Below are 18802 nucleotides of genomic sequence, written 5' to 3' on the forward strand. Positions count from 1 at the left end.
TTTATTAAAAATAAAGTATATACATGTAATATTATTACTTACATATTTAAAAATTGGCATTAAAATTAATTTAAAATGATTTATTAAATAATAATATAATTATTTAAAATAAAATTAAACTTACAAAGCTAATTTTTGATACATTTATATATTTTAAAGAATTTATAATAAAACCAATTGTGCTATTTTTTTATAAATTTATTTTTAAATAAATGTTTTAAAAAAAGTAACACATATATTTAAAATTTGTCTGAATATAAATATATTAAATATTTAAAAATATAAAAAAAATAGATTGAAAAAATTATAAAATTTTTATATTGCATAAAATATATTAATAGTTTTAATTATTTAAACATTTTTTGAAAGTATAAGCAATAATTGTATTTAATCATGATAAAAATCAAATAAAAGTTTCATATAAAAAGTATGATTATTACAAGATGTATCAGTAAAATTAAAAATGAAATTTTTTTACCTTTCACTTGTTTATTCTTTTCTTTTAATAGTATTGTATTGTTTCTACGGATCATGTGCACCTACTGAAACAATACAACAAGTTAGAAGAAACAAAGTAAGTTAAAATTAGTAAAGAAATACAATTTCAGTATTAAATTTTGCAGAGATTTCTTCAAATACCACATGATCCTAATGAATCAACAGGTGAAGCAGTTGAGAAATTTTTAGAGTATTGGTGGGGTTATGAACATACTGCAGTAAAAGTAACAAGTAAGAATATAAAGTTTTTTTTTATAATAAACAAATCAACTTTTTCAGCAAGAGCAACTCCTACAACAGCAGCTCCTACAACAGCAGCTCCTACAACAGCAACTCCCACAACAGAAGCTGATGGAATCTTTTAACTTATCTGTCAAAGTTCTCTACACCAAATTTGATTTTGACAAAAAAGAGTGAATTTTTTTGGATTAATTTTAAGAAATGATGTAATGTAATTAATATGTTGATTAACCAATATATATTTATTTTAAAATAAATTTATTGTTAAATGTTTTGTGATTTTATTGCTACATAAAAAATTTACATTTATCTATCCGTCAAAATTTTATCCCTCGTTTTAAATTTTGGGAAAAAAAATATTGACAGATAAGTATAAACTAAATTTTTTAAATTTTTAAAAAATTTTTATTTACGTGTCAAGTTAAAAACATGCATATAACAAAAAATAAAAGTTGATTGTTTAAATATTTTTAGTAATTTTTAATGCAATTATAAATATTAAAAAAAATAAAAATTGACTATGTTTAATTGCGAAAAATTATTTATTTTAATTTTTTTGATAAATTTTAAATGTAAAAGATAAGATCATTAATACAAAAATTTTGTTAAAAAAAAATAATATACAATAAATAAATTTAAAAAAATTTAAAATTTTTTTATGTAAAGCAATTATATATTTTTTTAAATTATTTTTTAATAGTATGTAAAATTACTAAACAAAAGTAATTATTTGTAAATATTTGTAACTTGTGATTTTGATTTAATAAAATTGTAATTTTAGATATCAATGACTCAATACACAGCGGGTGAAAGCAGCAGTTGCAATGGATTTAGCAGTAATTCAGTAGTAAAAGTGAAATTTTGTTTAAGTGTGTATAAATATGCATAAAGTTCTTCAGAAAATTCAAAGTTAAAAATTAGATAGATTTTATATTCTTAAAATTTTTTTTAATTATGACAAATTGACATTAAAAAAAATTTAAGTCGATCTGTTAAATTGAAAGTTAAGAGCATTTTCCATTTCCGTGTAGAAAAATTTGACAGATAAGTTATAAAAGTAACTACAAAAGATAATTTTTTAAATATATTCATAAAAAAATTTGCTTAAAAATTAAAAAGCTAGACTATATATAGATATTTTTTTATTTTAAAAAGTTGATTTTATTCTATTATAGGACAAAATTTTTGTTTGTACCCATATTATTCTAGTAGTTTAGTTCTAAAATAATGTAGTCGTAAATTTTGAAAAACTTTTAAAAAAATTTTAAACCTAATAACTATAAAAAAAACATGCAATAATAAACCAAAAAAATGTAACTTTTTTACTTAAATGAACAATTTATTAATATTCCATCAAAAAGCAATATTTAATTATATTTTAAAATTTTCTTTTGAAATTTTTAATTAGTATAAAAAAAGATTTTAAAATATTGATAATGTTATACATAACTTTGTTTTTATCAATTAATTTTATAAAAACTATAATGTATTAACAAAAAAAATTTCCAATTAAATATTGTGAACATTTTTTTAATAAAAAATATTTAGTTTTTTTTTAAAATTAAGCTTTTTAATATTCAAATGCTACCAGAAAACTATTTATTTTTTTATAAAATATTAGTCAAAACTTTAAACTTTCGTAACAACAATTGATATTTAAATTTTCTATAAAATTAATAATATATTTTTAAAACTAAAAATAGTATAAAAATAAATAATGGAAAAAAAACAAATATAAATTTTTTAGTGTAGAAAATATTGGAAACAAAAAAATTTTTATGGAATTGAAAAAATATTTTTTTTTGTTTTTTTTATATCCATTTTTTTTCCTTTTCTTTTAATTACAGGAGATTTAAATGGAGATTTACATTTTTCTGAGCTACCAAATTTTTTATTAATAGAATGGATTTCTTTAAATGTTTTTGGTATTCCATAACAATAACTTTGCCCTGGACTTTCATTTGTTTCTATAAAATTAGTATTTGTTTCAGTTTCTTGATTTTTTTTAATGTTATTGTCATTGTTGATGGGAGAATTAATTTCACTAGTACTTAATGGTGATTCTAAAATTGTCTCAATTTCACCATGTTCATTAAGAATACATATATTTTTTTGATTGTCTTTTATCAGTAAATTAATTTCTTCTAAAACATCTGAAGAGTTATCTGTAGATGAAGAAACTGTTGAATTAATGAAACATTCATTAAATTTATCACATTCTGATGCATTTAATGAAGTTAGATGTTTCAAATTGTCATTAGATTCGTCATCTGTCATAAAATCTTCACTTCTATTAAATTGTGTTAATGAAGATTTAGAAATATTATTATAGTTTGATTTTTGATTAACTAAAATTTTATAAGAATTTTCTTCTTCTGATAGATTTTTTTGTGAAAATTCAAAACTGTTTTTATATCTTAATTGCTGGGTAGAAATAATAAAGTTTAAATATTCTGTAGATTTGTCTGGTATTTTACTATCAACAACAATAAAATTATCTTCATCTTCATTGAATGAAGTTTCTTGAACGTTTTCAATTGATTTATCTGTATTATCTAATTTTGTAAAATGTTTTTTTGATTGTAAATTATTATCTATATCACCTATAAAACTTTTTTTTCTAATTTTTTCATTATCAAGTAAAGAAACATTATCTCTTTCTAAATTCCAAAATGAGTCAGCAAAACTATCAAATGGGATTTGATATAATTCCATTTCAGTTAAACTTTTAATTACTTCTTCAGTTACATTTGTTGGTATCTGATATCCAATTGAATAACGTCCCTGACATTCTCTATCAAAACATTTCTGATGGCATATTAAAATAGGATCAAAATAGACCTCCCAAAATATATTATTACTTTTATGTTCTCTACCAATATTAGAACAATATCTACAATTTTTTATATGAAATATGAGTTTTAATTTTCCATTATTTTTTATTTTTATTATATCCCATGCACGAATATCAACATTTTCAGAATATTGTTTATTTTTTTCAATAATATATTCCTCTAACAAAGGAAACATAGAAGTTCTTCCATAACCATTTTTTAAATATATACAAAAATCATTACTAATTTTAAATGTATTATAGAATAATCCACCAAAATTTGATCTAACTTTTGATGTTTTAATATCTAAAACTTCTTTATTAATTTTATATTTTGGAAGTGTTTCATAATTGTCAAAAAATTTTGGTACACATAACGAATCAAAAAATATTTGAAAATCAGTAGGATTATTAATATTTTTATATTTATAAAATTGACACCAATCAGCTAATTTAAGATGAATATTTTTACCCAGTTTACAACTTAAATAAAGTCTAAAATTTCGATTTTTTGTATATACACAATTATCAAATATTGGAACTTTTAATTTTTCACCAATATTATTAATTTTACCATTATAAATAAGAGCAATATTATTTTCTAACATACTTAAATAAAGGTAATCAGTAAAATTCTTCATTTCAATATTATTTAGAAATAATTTATTATCTGGAAGATGAATAATAATATGTAAAGAAAATTTTGTTGATGTTGATGAATCAAGAACAAGAAAAGATTCATTAATATTTATATCTATATTATATTCAGATTTTAGAGAATCTTTAACAAAATTAGAAAAATCATTAAATAATTCAATTGAATTTGCAATAGTATTTAATTCTTTTGAATATTCTATATCAAAATATAGTCTACATGGAGTATCTATAGTAATAATTTCATAAAAATTTCTTATTTCTTTTTTTGTTGTTAGGTACCATGTAACAAATTTAGATAAATTTGTTGTAATATATTTTCTGCTACCTAAAAATTTTTTGTAATAATAAATATATTTTTATTTATTTACCTAAACATTTTGTTGTTGGATTTTCATAAGAAAATACTCGAAGATTTTTTTTATCTTTCATAAAATTATTCAACGCTTCTTTTTGATAATAATACGTTTGAAAATGTAATTTTACTTCTTTGTCAATTGAAGTCATAATGATAAATTAAAAGATATTTCATAGGTAAAATAAATATTTTTTACTACTTCTTCAAGATTAAATGATTAAACTTCCTTTTTTTAAAGTATAATTAAAATAAAATAGAAGTACTTGCAATATAATTAATTTTATTTTCGCTTTTTTTTCCATTCAAGAGTATCTAAAAAAAAAGTAAAGTAGGAGTATATTTAATTTAACAATAGTGATGAAACTTCTGTAATTTTTTTAAATATAGTAAAAATATGAATTAAATAATTTTTTGAAAAAAATAATTAAATTTTAGATTAAAAGTTTCTTTAGTTATTTCTTCAATTTTAAACTTTAATGTTAGTTTTTATATTTCAAAAGATTTTTGATTAATAATCTATTATTTTAAAGCATTTTTTTTTATTTTTAACGCTACTTTTTATTTTTGTGTATTTCAAGTTTGTTGTTATTGTCTTATAATAAAAAAATATTTTTATAAATATCAAAATTAGTTTTATATAAAAAATAATATTTAACTGTTATTTTTAAGTTCATTTTCTAAAATTAAGATAATTTTTAATTTTAAATCTAGTAATATTATAGTGTTACAAGCGCGTTTATTACACACGCTTGCCTGCAGGGCATTTATTATGTAAGCTATAAATCTTTCCACTTTAACCATGAAATAAAAAAGTATGCTTGGAACCCTCAATTTTTTAAATAAGCATAAAAACTTTGGAAATAAAGTAAAAAATTTTGAAATTAAAATGATTATATTTAATTTTGTTATACATAGTAATTAATTTACTTAAAAATAAATCATAAAATTATTATTTTTTAAAATTTTTAATTTATAAAAAAAGATTAAAGTAAAAAAAAATACATTAACATATTTTTTTTATATTTTTTTCTACTTTTATTATCATTTGTATTAACACTTATTCGTTATCTTTTTCTTCTAAAGTAGATATTTGTTATATTGGTTTTGTCACTAATTGTTTAAAGTTTTTTATAAAAATATTCTTTATTTTTTCTTTTATATACGAAACTTGTTTTTTAAGTTCATTTTATTTTCATTTGGATGTTAAAACAATTTATTAATATAAAGTAAATTTATTAATTCAAAAATTATTTATTATTTTATATTTTAAAAAATAATCATATAATAATATTTTTGATATTTCATTTTTTGAGTATAATTTCTTAATAATAATATCTACTTAAAAATATAAAGTTTTAAAATATTTAAAGAATATCTAATGTAATTTAAAGTATATAAAATGTTTTTTGATATTAGTTTGAATTTTTTAATTGTAATTTTTATATTTACAATACACTTTATCTTTTTGTAATTTTTAAAGTATATATAATGTTATATATGACATATAAAATATTTTGATAATTTCTCTAATTTTTTAAATGCAACTTTGCTATATATATAACAAACATTTACTTTTTTTATTTTAAATGTATATACAATATAGTTTAAAAAATGTAAAACATCTTTTGATAATTTTTTCATTTCTAAAATTTCTGTAAAAATTTTACCTATACAAATTTGTAAATCAATAAATAATATGATTAAAATATTAGATAAATAAATCTTTAATTTTATACATTGACATTTATCCTTTACATATATAGCTATAAAATACCAATAAGTAAAAAAAATATTTTATTTACTTTTTTATAAGTCTTTTAATATAAAATATAGATAATAATTCTTAATGATATTAACATAAATATTTTACATTCTTATTATAAATTGAAAAATATCATTTTTTTTTTAAAAAAGAAGGATTACAATAAATTTTCTTGTCAATTAGTCATAAATTGAAAAAAAAATATACTTTTAATTTGCAACTAAAAATTTAAAAATTATGTTATAATTATTTATGTTAATATTTGTGTTGAGTAAAAATTTAAAAAGTTTGATTGCCAAAAAGAAAAAAAATATTCTTTATAAAAACAACAATTTTACATTTTACAAATAAGGTTTTTTGTAATTAATTATTATGTTGCTACAATTTTTTAATATTTTTTATTTAATGTCTTAAGAATGAAACATCCGTTTTTAGTCAACATTATTTCATTCGAAAGAGCATCAAATATTGCAACAATTGTCTCCTCATCGTTATGTTTAAAGAGTTACGTTTTAAAAAGTTTAACTTAGTAATAGAAAAAACAAACACAAAATTGATAAAATTGTTAGAACTTTTTCACACATTTTCCAAAATATCTCGATAACGAAAAATGATAAAAATTTAATATAGTAGTCAACATGTAGAGAAAAAATTCTCTAAGAGTGTTTTGATTGATCAATTTTTTTAATTAATTTTTTTTTTAAATAGTGTTAGAATTTTTAAATTGAAGATATGTTTTTGCTTATATCTCGAGAACAAAATTTTGTCCAAGATAAAACTTATATCATTTGAAAGAACACAAAAAATTAATAATTTTTAGTTGCATCACTTTTTCGTAAAATTAATTTATTAAAAATTTATGACTGATAAAACATTAAAAAAATTATAAAATTTGATTAATTTTTTACACTTTTCCCAAAATATCTTGAGAATGAAAAATGATATAGACATGGTATAATGGTAAAAATATAAAGAAAAAAATTTTTCAAGGGTAAATTATTTTATTTTTTAAAAAATTCTTTTTTAAAAAGTTATAAAGTTTTAAAAAAGTTTTAAAAATTTTAAATTTTTTATCTAAATTTAAATTATTATATCTCACTTAAAAATTTATCTTTTCGAATGAAAAATGTCGGAAACGTTTTTTTCCGTCTTTTTTTTTATTTTTGTGTTAAATATTGCTAAAAACACTCATGAAATTCAAATGTTGTACCAAATGAAACATTTGCAGCTTTTGCTGCAATATTTGTATAAAGGCGCAATTTTTTATAAAGTTATTGAACTTTTCGTAATAAGCGTATATTTTACTTTAGGAAATGTTAATAAATATTGAAATTTCTAAAAAACTTTTTCTTACTCATTTCTCGTCTTTATATATATAGGATAGGATTTTAATGATTGTTTTTAAAAAATATTCATATACTTATCATTCAGAAAATCATTAAAAAAATTTGAAATTTCTAGCATGAAATAATATAATGATATTATAAAATTAAATTTAAAATATTTATAATAATCATTTTTTTTACTCATATAAAATTATATTTTAAATTAATTATGCTAAAAATAACTTAAATTTTTCAATAATAAGAAAAACGAATTATTCAAGAAATGTGTAAACAAGTTGCTTTTCATTTGCTACCAAAAAATTTCAAAATAATAATTATTATAATTTTTATTAAATAATTAGATTAAAATAAATATCAAAGTACTATATATTATATATTTTTGATTAGAGTACCGAAAAATAAAAAAAATTTATTTTAATCAAATGATTTTAAAAAGTACAGAATTTTATTCAATATTAAAATATTGTAGCATGTTTTATAATGTATAAAAATATACTTATATGACATAAAATATAAACTTTTTAAAGTAAACGTTTATTCAATTTATGATTAATATCATTAGTACGTATATTATATTAATTTTTTTTAAAAATACTTTTTTTTTAAATGTTTTAATAATCTAAAAAAGATAATAAATATTATAAGTTATTAATTGGAAATTTTTATTGTTTAAAAAAAAAAATAATTCTTTTATTTAAACCAAATACCTTCTAGTGAAATTTATTTTAATGATTAATACTTAATTTTATAGCTAAATTTATTTTTTTTTAATAATTATTTATTTTATTCTAATAAAAATTACTTTAACAGCAAAAAAAGTTATTTTGTTAAATATAAAAAATTATATTTATTTGTTACATTCAATGGAAATGGTTTTATTTCCATTAGAAAAAATTTTAGTACCTTCAATAGTAAGTACACCATCATTTGTAAGTTTACTAACAATATTCTCTGTATCAACATCTGATGGAAGAAGGTATTTTCGAGTAAATGATCTTTGAATCTATAAAAAAAAATGATATACAATGATTAAAATAGATAATAAAAATTACAGTTCCATAATTATCATTTTTTTCTTTATGATATCCATCAACTTGAAGAAATTTATCTTTAATAGTAACTTTTAAATCATCTGAAGAAAAAAGTGAAACATCCATTTCAATTTTAAATTCTTTATCATTATTAATAATCTCTGGACATGATTCTATAAGTTTTGGTATCTCATAAGGTTGAATATTAGAAAAAGTAAAATGAACTGTTTCTTTTTCTATTAAATGATTTCGATAACTTGAATCATTAGAATATCCATTAACATTAAAAAATGGATACATATTAAAAAAATTTTTATAAAATAATATTATTAAATGATCAACTATTATTTTTATAAATTGTAATATAAAATATTTAATGATCTTATAATAATATTAAATAAACTTCTCGAAATTTCGTATTTCAATGGTGGATGATAAAAATATATTTTGTTTATAAAAAGTTAAAGAAATAAAAAATAAAAAACTATATAAACTAAGGTAGTAGAGAATTGCACTTTTTACACATATAATAATTTATTTTACATGTACTTTTTTTTATATTTTCTACAAAAAAAAAAAAAAATTTTTTTTTATAATAATTAATTTTGATAGTAAGATATTTATATAGAGATAAAAAAAGAAAAATATTATTTGAAAAATTGAGTATTCTTTTTTTTTATAAATTTTTATTAATATTTAAAAATAAAAAGTTTACAACATTTGCATCAACTATATTCATATATCTAAACAAATTTTAAAATAACTTATATATAATTTAACATATTGCAATTATTTATAATAATATTTGTTTTTTTTATAATTTTAACAACACACAAAATATTTACAAAAAAAAAGTCCAAAGTAAAAAATTATTTAAAGATAAAGAATAAAGATATATGATTAGTGTAAAAAATATTTTTATTATTTAAACTTATATTATAGTTTTATTATTAAATAAAAAAGTAATAAAAATTTACTTGTATGTTATTGGTACATTTTTAGCTTTGTCAGCCTCAATAGCAAGTTTGGAACCTCCAACAGTTAAAATACCTTCTTTGGAAAGTTCACTAGTTACATTTTCTTCTTTAAGACCTTCAGGAAGTCCATATTTTCGGACGAACATTCTTTGAATCTAAAAAAAAAAAATTAATATTAAAAAATTTAATAAATAAAACTAACTGTTCCATAATTATCACTTTTTTCTTCGTGTTTTCCTTCAACTTGAAGAAAATTATCTTTAACAGTTACTTTTAATTCATTTGGAGCAAAATGAGAAACATCCATTTTAATTCTAAACTCTTTATCATTATTAATAACTTCTGGGCATGGTTCAGCAAATTTATGAGTTTCAGTAAGAGATTTATTTACCCAATAACGATTCTCCATCATTGCTCTATCCATTTCATCAAAAAATCTTCTCATACCACTAAATGGTGAAAAAAATGGATCACGAGAAAATGGGCTCATCCAACGGTCAGCCATGACTATGGTATATTGATATAACAACACAAAAATACACTAAAAATATAAAATAATAAGAAATAGTAGTGAGGAATCTAACATATCACTCCTATATATATGTATAAAAATATGTATTCTATGACTTTCAGAAAGGATAAAGAAGTTTCTAGAAAAAAAAGAACAATAAACGTATAAACACATTGATGTCCAAATAAATGTATTTCATTTTGTTAAAGTATATTGATAACAAAATATATAAAGAACATTTATTGATAAAATAAAATATAAAAATATTTCAATAAAAATAATATTTAGAATAATATATTTTTGATTATTAACTATTAGTGTCATGTGATTTAAAGCCCTTTGAAAAAAAAAGTCATTTTTATGGAAAACTCTAGATTCGAAAAATATATAAATAATTTTCATTTTGATATTGTTTTTAACTTGTTTCATATTTTTCAATTTCTATTAACAGAAAAATAAGAATTTTTTTAAATATTATTAATATATAAAATTATTTTTGACAAAGAGAAAATATAAACAAAATTTAAAATAATATCTATAATATTTTGATTGCATTAAAAAGATAATTTTTTTAAAATTTTATAAGAATATTAATATTAAAGTACAATTTTCTAAAATATTCTCTAAATAACTTTTTATAATGATTTTAAAAACAATATTTAAAAATGACAAACTTTTTAAATGTTTTTAATTGATAAATCAAACTAAAATAAGTACACAATTTATTTCAAATAATAAAAATGTTTATATTTCATAACAAACAAAAAAGTATTTTAATTTAAATCAAAAGTTTGACTTTTTTTGTTCAAAGATTAAATATTTAATTAATGATTTATAGTAAAATTTTCAATGAAATAAAAAATGTATCCATTTTTTGAGTAAAAATTATGAAATTTGATTTTATTTAAAGAATCTTACATTGTGTTAAAAAATCTTATTGATTCTTAACATAAAATTAATAAACAATGAATATTTTGAAATTTTTTAAAAACAAGTGAAGTATTAAATAAATAAAAGTACAAAAAATAGTTTTAATCTTTTTAATATTTATGTTGTAGTATTATATTTTAGTAGTTAAAGTTCTTTTTTTTTTCTTTAAAATAATATGAATATCAATACTAATAAAAATATTTTTTTATCATTAAGAATAAAAATAATTTTTACATGTATACATTTTATTTTTTTTTAAATAACTTCTTATTGAATATAAAACAAAATTGTTATTTTTTTTAACTTATATATATTTTTTCTTTTCACAATAATTTTTTATTTCGAAAAATTTTTATACAATATTAACAATTTCTTGATTAAAAAATTAATATTTAAAAAGTATAAACAATTTTTGCTCAATACTTTTTAGTTTTACAGGAAATAAATTGTAAAGTTTAAATTGATATAGCTAATAAAAATAAATTAATATAAAATGTTTATTTTATTGCAAATTATTTATCTCTAATTATTATATAATAAATAATAGTAATATTAATACTTGTGATAAACAAAGTGTCATTACTACAAGTAGTATAAATTTAAAAAAAAAACTTAATTAATATTTTAAAGTTCTATAAAAATAATAAAATTTGAATATATTTTTATTTTGTATAAATTAATAATTAAAAAGAATAATTACAATAGAAAAATTATAAGCTTTTTAGAACCAAAATCTTAAAAATGAAATTACAATGACAGAAATTTATCTTATTTAATAGATAACGTGATAACAATTATAAATTTTAATAAAATATATTTATTAATGATATTTAAATTAGTCTTTTTTCATTTAGTTTATCTTTAGTAAAAATAAAATATATACATGTAATATTAGCACTTACATATTAAAAAATTAGCATTAAAATGAATTTGAAATCATTAATTAAATAATAATATAACTATTTAAAATATAATTAAACTTACAAACGTAATTTTTGATACATGTATATATTTTAAAGAATTTATAAGAAAACCAATTGTGCTATTTTTTTATAAATTTATTTTTAAATAAATGTTTTAAAAAAAAGTAACACATATATTTAAAATTTGTCTGAACATAAATATATTAAATATTTAAAAATATATAAAAAAATTAAAGATTGAAAAAATTATAAAAATTTTTTATCACGTAATATGTATTTATAATTACAATTAGTTAAATATTTTTTGAAAGTGTAAAAAATTTAAGTATTTAATCATGATAAAAATTAAATAAAAGCTTCATATAAAAAGTATGACTATTACAAGATGTATCAGTAAATTTAAAAATGAAATTTTTTTACCTTTCACTTGTTCATACTTTTCTTTTAATAGTATTGTATTGTTTCTACGGATCATGTGCACCTACTGAAACAATACAACAAGTTAGAAGGAACAAAGTAAGTTAAAATTAGTAAAGAAATACAATATAAGTATTAAATTTTGTAGAGAAGTTTTAAAATACCACATGATCCTAATGATTCAACAGGCGAAGCAGTGGAAAAATTTTTAGAGCAATGGGCTAGTTATGAACATACTGCAATACATGTAACAAGTAAGAAAATAAACTTTTTTTATATATTATACAAATCAACTTTTTCAGCAACAGCAACTCCTACAACAGAACCTCCTACAACAGCAGCTCCTACAACAGCAGCTCCTACAACAGCAGCACCTACATCAGCGGCACCTACATCAGCGGCACCTACAACAGCAGCACCTACATCAGCGGCACCTACATCAGCAGCTCCTACAACAGCAGCTCCTACAACAGCAGCTCCTACAACAGAAGCTCTTACAACACCAGTAACTACAAAAGCAGTATCTAAAACAACACGCTCTCTTGATGAAGTAATGCGACCATATTATCCATTTAATAAGAAATAATTTTCTGCAATAAATATGATTTTGGCAGAAAAGATTGATTTTTTTGGAATTATTTTAAGAAATGATATAATGTAATTAATACATTGATTAACATATATATATTTATTATAAAATAAATTTATTGTTAAACTTTTTGTGAATTTTTTGCTACATGAAAAAATTTGAATTTCTTTATCTGTCAAAATTTTATTTCTTATTTAAGATTTTAACAAAAAAAAATTCACCAATCACAATATAAACTTAGTTTTTTTATTTTTAAAATGAATAAGATGAACATATTAAGTTAAAAACATGCATATAACAAAGAAAAAAAGTTGATTGTTTAAATATTTTTAGTAATCTTTAATGCAATTATGTATATTAAAAAAAATAAAAACTGAGTATGTTTTATGGCTAAAAATTATTAATTTTTAATTTTTTTTTGATAAAATAAAAATGTGAAAGATAAAATTATTAATACAAAAATTTTATTAAAAAAAACAATAAACAGCAAATAATTTTAAAAAAATTTAAAATTTTTTTATGTAAAGCAATTATATATTTTTTTTAAATATTTTTAAATTGTATATAAAATTACTAAACAAAAGTAATTATTTTTAAATATTTGTAATTTGTGATCTTAATTTAATAAAATTGTAATTTTAGATATCAAAGATTCGATACACAGCAGGAGAAAGCAACAGTTACAGTGGTTTAGCAGGAATTCAGTTGCAAAAATGAAATTCTGTTTAAGTTTGTGTAAGTATGCATGAAGTTCTTCAGAAAATTCAATGTTAAAAATTAAGTAGATTTTATATTCTTAAAATTTTTTTTAATTATGACAGCTTGACATTAAAAAAAATTCAAGTCAATCTGTTAAATTGAAAGTTAGGAGCATTTCCCATTTCCGTATAGAAAAATTTGACAGATAAGTTATAAAAGCAATTACAAAAATTAATTTTTTAAATATATTCATAAATAAATTTCTTTAAAAATTAAAAAGCTAGACTATATATAGATATTTTTTATTTTAAAAAGCGATTTTATTCTATCATAGGACCAAATTTTTGTTTGTACACATATTATTCTAGTTGCTTAGTTCTAAAATAATGTAGTTGTTAATTTTGAAAAACTTTTAAAAAAATTTTAATGCTAATAAATATAAAAAAAACATACAATAATAAACCAAAAAAATGTTACTTTTTTACTAAAATAAACAAATTATTAATATTCTATAAAAAAAAGCAATTTTTAATGATATTTTAAAATTTTCTTTTATAATTTTAAATTAGTATAAAAAAAGATTATAAAATATGGATATGGTTATACATAACTTTGTTTTTATCAATGAATTTTATAAAAACAATAATATATTAACAATAAAATTTCCAAATAAAAATTATGAATTTTTTTTTAATAAAAATTATTTAGTTTTTTTTTAAAATTAAGCTTTTTAATATTCAAATGCTACCAGAAAACTATTTATTTTTTTGTAAAATATTAGTCAAAACTTTAAACTTTCGTAACAACAATTAATATTTAAATTTTCTATAAAATTTATAATATATTTTTAAAACTAAAAATAGTATAAAAATAAATAATGAAAAAAAACAAATATAAATTTTTTAGTGTAGAAAATATTGAAAAAAAAAATTTTCATGGAATTGAAAAAATATTTTTTTTTATTTTTTTTATATCCATTTTTTTTCCTTTTCTTTTAATTACAGGAGATTTAAATGGAGATTTACATTTTTCTGAGCTACCAAATTTTTTATTAATAGAATGGATTTCTTTAAATGTTTTTGGTATTCCATAACAATAACTTTGCCCTGGACTTTCATTTGTTTCTATAAAATTAGTATTTGTTTCAGTTTCTTGGTTTTTTTTTATGTTATTGTCATTGTTGATGGGAGAATTAATTTCACTAGTACTTAATGGTGATTCTAAAACTGTCTCAATTTCACCATATTCATTGAGAATACATATATTTTTTTGATTGTCTTTTATCAGTAAATTAATTTCTTCTAAAACATCTGAAGAGTTATCTGTAGATGAAGAAACTGTTGAATTAATGAAACATTCATTAAATTTATCACATTCTGATGCATTTAATGAAGTTAGATGTTTCAAATTGTCATTAGATTCGTCATCTGTCATAAAATCTTCACTTCTATTAAATTGTGTTAATGAAGATTTAGAAATATTATTATAGTTTGATTTTTGATTAACTAAAATTTTATAAGAATTTTCTTCTTCTGATAGATTTTTTTGTGAAAATTCAAAACTGTTTTTATATCTTAATTGCTGGGTAGAAATAATAAAGTTTAAATATTCTGTAGATTTGTCTGGTATTTTACTATCAACAACAATAAAGTTATCATCATCTTCATTGAATGAAGTTTCTTGAACGTTTTCAATAGATTTATCTGTATTATCTAATTTTATTAAATGTTTTTCTGATTGTAAATTATTATCTATATCATCTATGAAACTTCTTTTCCTAATTTTTTCATTATCAAGTAAAGAAACATTATCTCTTTCTAAATTCCAAAATGAGTCAGCAAAACTATCAAATGGGATTTGATATAATTCCATTTCAGTTAAACTTTTAATTACTTCTTCAGTTACATTTGTTGGTATCTGATATCCAATTGAATAACGTCCCTGACATTCTCTATCAAAACATTTCTGATGGCATATTAAAATAGGATCAAAATAGACCTCCCAAAATATATTATTACTTTTATGTTCTCTACCAATATTAGAACAATATCTACAATTTTTTATATGAAATATGAGTTTTAATTTTCCATTATTTTTTATTTTTATTATATCCCATGCACGAATATCAACATTTTCAGAATATTGTTTATTTTTTTCAATAATATATTCCTCTAACAAAGGAAACATAGAAGTTCTTCCATAACCATTTTTTAAATATATACAAAAATCATTAGTAATTTTTAATGTATTATAGAATAATCCACCAAAATTTGATCTAACTTTTGATGTTTTAATATCTAAAACTTCTTTATTAATTTTATATTTTGGAAGTGTTTCATAATTGTCAAAAAATTTTGGTACACATAAAGAATCAAAAAATATTTGAAAATCAGTAGGATTATTAATATTTTTACATTTATAAAATTGACACCAATCAGCTAATTTAAGATGAATATTTTTACCCAGTTTACAACTTAAATAAAGTCTAAAATTTCGATTTTTTGTATATACACAATTATCAAATATTGGAACTTTTAATTTTTCACCAATATTATTAATTTTACCATTATAAATAAGAGCAATATTATTTTCTAACATACTTAAATAAAGGTAATCAGTAAAATTCTTCATTTCAATATTATTTAGAAATAATTTATTATCTGGTAGATGAATAATAATATGTAAAGAAAATTTTGTTGATGTTGATGAATCAAGAACAAGAAAAGATTCATTAATATTTATATCTATATTATATTCAGATTTTAGAGAATCTTTAACAAAATTAGAAAAATCATTAAATAATTCAATTGAATTTGCAATAGTATTCAATTCTTTTGAATATTCTATATCAAAATATAGCCTACATGGAGTATCTATAGTAATAATTTCATAAAAATTTCTTATTTCTTTTTTTGTTGTTAGGTACCATGAAGCAAATTTAGATAAATTTGTTGTAATATATTTTCTGCTACCTAAAACCTTTTTTTTATAATAAATATATTTTTATTTATTTACCTAAACATTTTGTTGTTGGATTTTCATAAGAAAATACTCGAAGATTTTTTTTATCTTTCATAAAATTATTCAATGCTTCTTTTTGATAATAATACGTTTGAAAATGTAATTTTACTTCTTTGTCAATTGAATTCATAATGATAAATTAATAGATATTTCATAGGTAAAAATAAATATTTTTTACTACTTCTTCTACATTAAATGATTAAACTTTCTTTTTTAAAGTATGATTATAATAAAATAGAAGTACTTGCAATATAATTAAATTTATTTTCGCTTTTTTTTCCATTCAAGAGTATCTAAAAAAAAAGTAAAGTAGGAGTATATTTAATTTAACAATAAAGATGAAACTTCTGTAATTTTTTTAAATATAGTAAAAATATGAATTAAATAATTTTTTGAAAAAAATAATTGAATTTTAGATTAAAAGTTTCTTTAATTATTTCTTCAATTTGAAACTTTAATGTTAGTTTTTATATTTCAAAACATTTTTGGTTAATAATCTATTATTTTAAAGCATTTTTTTTTATTTTTAACTCTACTTTTTGTATTTGTATATTTCAAATTTGTTGTTATTGTCTTATAATAAAAAAATATTTTTATAAATATCAAAATTAGTTTTATATAAAAAATAATATTTGATTGTTAATCTTATGTTCATTTTCTAAAAACAAAATAATTTTTAATTTTAAATCTAGTAGTATTATATTTAGTGTATTTTCCTTATCAGAAAAAAGTTTGCAACCACATCTTAAAAAGAACTTTCCAAAACAGTTTGGAAAGGTGTTTCTACATTTAGAATTATTTTAAATTTTTTATTAAAAAAAAGATTTTTTTACTATTAAAAATAAGATGGGTAAAGTAAAAGTAACAAAGGCAAAAAGTAATGATGGTGTTAGGCAAGGTATGTTTTAATTTTATCTATTATATTATACTATTTTTTAGCACTTCCTTTTAATACATCACATGGACAACATATTTTAAAGAATCCAGGTATAGTAAATGCAATTGTCGAAAAAGTACTTTATTTATTATTTTAAATTAATTTATTATAATACTTTGTTGTAGGCTGTTGTTAAACCAACAGATGTAGTAATGGAAATAGGACCTGGTACTGGTAATTTAACTGTAAAAATTTTAGAAAAGGCTAAAAAAGTTATAGCATTAGAAATTGATCCTCGAATGGTTGATGAAGTAAAAAAACGTGTTCAAGGAACACCACTTCAAAATAAATTAGAAGTAATACGAGGTGATAGTATAAAAACATTATGGCCTACATTTGATTTATGTATAACAAATTTACCATATCAAATATCTTCACCATTTGTATTTAAATTATTGTTACATCGACCATTATGTAGGCATGCTGTTGTGATGTTTCAAAAAGAATTTGCAGATAGACTTGTAGCTAAACCAGGAAGTAAATTATATTGTAGGCTTTCTGTAAATGTACAAATGCTTGCAAAAGTAGAACATTTAATGAAAGTTAAAAGATCTGAATTTAGACCACCACCAAAAGTTGATTCTGCCGTTGTTAGAATTGAACCAAAAAATCCACCTCCTCCAATTAATTATACAGAATGGGATGGAATGTTAAGAATAATTTTTGGTCGAAAAAATAAAACATTATCAGCCATTTTTAGGCAAACACAAGTAATTGAGTTATTAGAAAAAAATTATAAAGAATTTTGTAGTTTAGAAAATAAACAAATAGATGAAAATTTTGATATGAAAAGTTATGTAGAAAAAATTTTGAAAGATAATAACTTTGCAGAAAAAAGATCAAGAACAATGACTATAGAACAATTTCTTATGCTTCAACTTGTTTTTAATAAAGCAGGAATTCATTTTAAATAATAATGCTTTTTATTTTATATTGTTTATATATTATTGTTATGTTTGATTTATTATTAAAAATATTTTAGTTATAAATATCATTAAAAATGGTATTAAATTGTAATGTAGAGATTTTATTTATAGAATACTATTTTTGGAGAACAAGATTAAAATAATTTAAAA

At 18.7% G+C, this 18802-nt stretch overlaps 7 protein-coding genes across 7 annotated transcripts; 3 read left to right on the forward strand and 4 right to left on the reverse strand.

The window, feature by feature from the left end:
- Positions 1 to 463: 463 nt before the first annotated feature.
- SRAE_2000508100 (Hypothetical protein) lies at positions 464 to 863 on the forward strand (the record flags this gene model as incomplete). The annotated part of the gene is made up of 3 exons (XM_024644048.1): positions 464 to 574; positions 624 to 729; positions 778 to 863. 3 exons carry the CDS (start codon positions 464 to 466, stop codon positions 861 to 863), a joined length of 303 nt encoding a protein of 100 aa, XP_024509647.1.
- A 1651-nt stretch (positions 864 to 2514) lies between these two features.
- Positions 2515 to 4657, reverse strand: SRAE_2000508200 (DNA-directed primase/polymerase protein; the record flags this gene model as incomplete). The annotated part of the gene is made up of 2 exons (XM_024644049.1): positions 2515 to 4553; positions 4597 to 4657. The coding sequence occupies 2 exons, from the start codon at positions 4655 to 4657 to the stop codon at positions 2515 to 2517; spliced, it is 2100 nt and encodes a 699-aa protein (XP_024509648.1).
- Positions 4658 to 7523: 2866 nt separating this feature from the next.
- Positions 7524 to 9022, reverse strand: SRAE_2000508300 (Protein lethal(2)essential for life; the record flags this gene model as incomplete). The annotated part of the gene is made up of 3 exons (XM_024644050.1): positions 7524 to 7579; positions 8595 to 8694; positions 8744 to 9022. The coding sequence occupies 3 exons, from the start codon at positions 9020 to 9022 to the stop codon at positions 7524 to 7526; spliced, it is 435 nt and encodes a 144-aa protein (XP_024509649.1).
- Positions 9023 to 9695: 673 nt separating this feature from the next.
- SRAE_2000508400 (Protein lethal(2)essential for life) lies at positions 9696 to 10204 on the reverse strand (the record flags this gene model as incomplete). The annotated part of the gene is made up of 2 exons (XM_024644051.1): positions 9696 to 9854; positions 9902 to 10204. 2 exons carry the CDS (start codon positions 10202 to 10204, stop codon positions 9696 to 9698), a joined length of 462 nt encoding a protein of 153 aa, XP_024509650.1.
- A 2264-nt stretch (positions 10205 to 12468) lies between these two features.
- Positions 12469 to 13066, forward strand: SRAE_2000508500 (Hypothetical protein; the record flags this gene model as incomplete). The annotated part of the gene is made up of 3 exons (XM_024644053.1): positions 12469 to 12579; positions 12629 to 12734; positions 12783 to 13066. The coding sequence occupies 3 exons, from the start codon at positions 12469 to 12471 to the stop codon at positions 13064 to 13066; spliced, it is 501 nt and encodes a 166-aa protein (XP_024509651.1).
- Positions 13067 to 14701: 1635 nt separating this feature from the next.
- SRAE_2000508600 (DNA-directed primase/polymerase protein) lies at positions 14702 to 16919 on the reverse strand (the record flags this gene model as incomplete). The annotated part of the gene is made up of 2 exons (XM_024644054.1): positions 14702 to 16740; positions 16784 to 16919. 2 exons carry the CDS (start codon positions 16917 to 16919, stop codon positions 14702 to 14704), a joined length of 2175 nt encoding a protein of 724 aa, XP_024509652.1.
- Positions 16920 to 17635: 716 nt separating this feature from the next.
- Positions 17636 to 18640, forward strand: SRAE_2000508700 (Probable dimethyladenosine transferase; the record flags this gene model as incomplete). Its single annotated transcript, XM_024644055.1, has 4 exons — positions 17636 to 17687; positions 17729 to 17802; positions 17852 to 17900; positions 17946 to 18640. The coding sequence occupies 4 exons, from the start codon at positions 17636 to 17638 to the stop codon at positions 18638 to 18640; spliced, it is 870 nt and encodes a 289-aa protein (XP_024509653.1).
- Positions 18641 to 18802: the final 162 nt, after the last annotated feature.

Source organism: Strongyloides ratti, assembly GCF_001040885.1.
Source record: "Strongyloides ratti genome assembly S_ratti_ED321, chromosome : 2".
Taxonomy (NCBI): domain Eukaryota; kingdom Metazoa; phylum Nematoda; class Chromadorea; order Rhabditida; family Strongyloididae; genus Strongyloides; species Strongyloides ratti.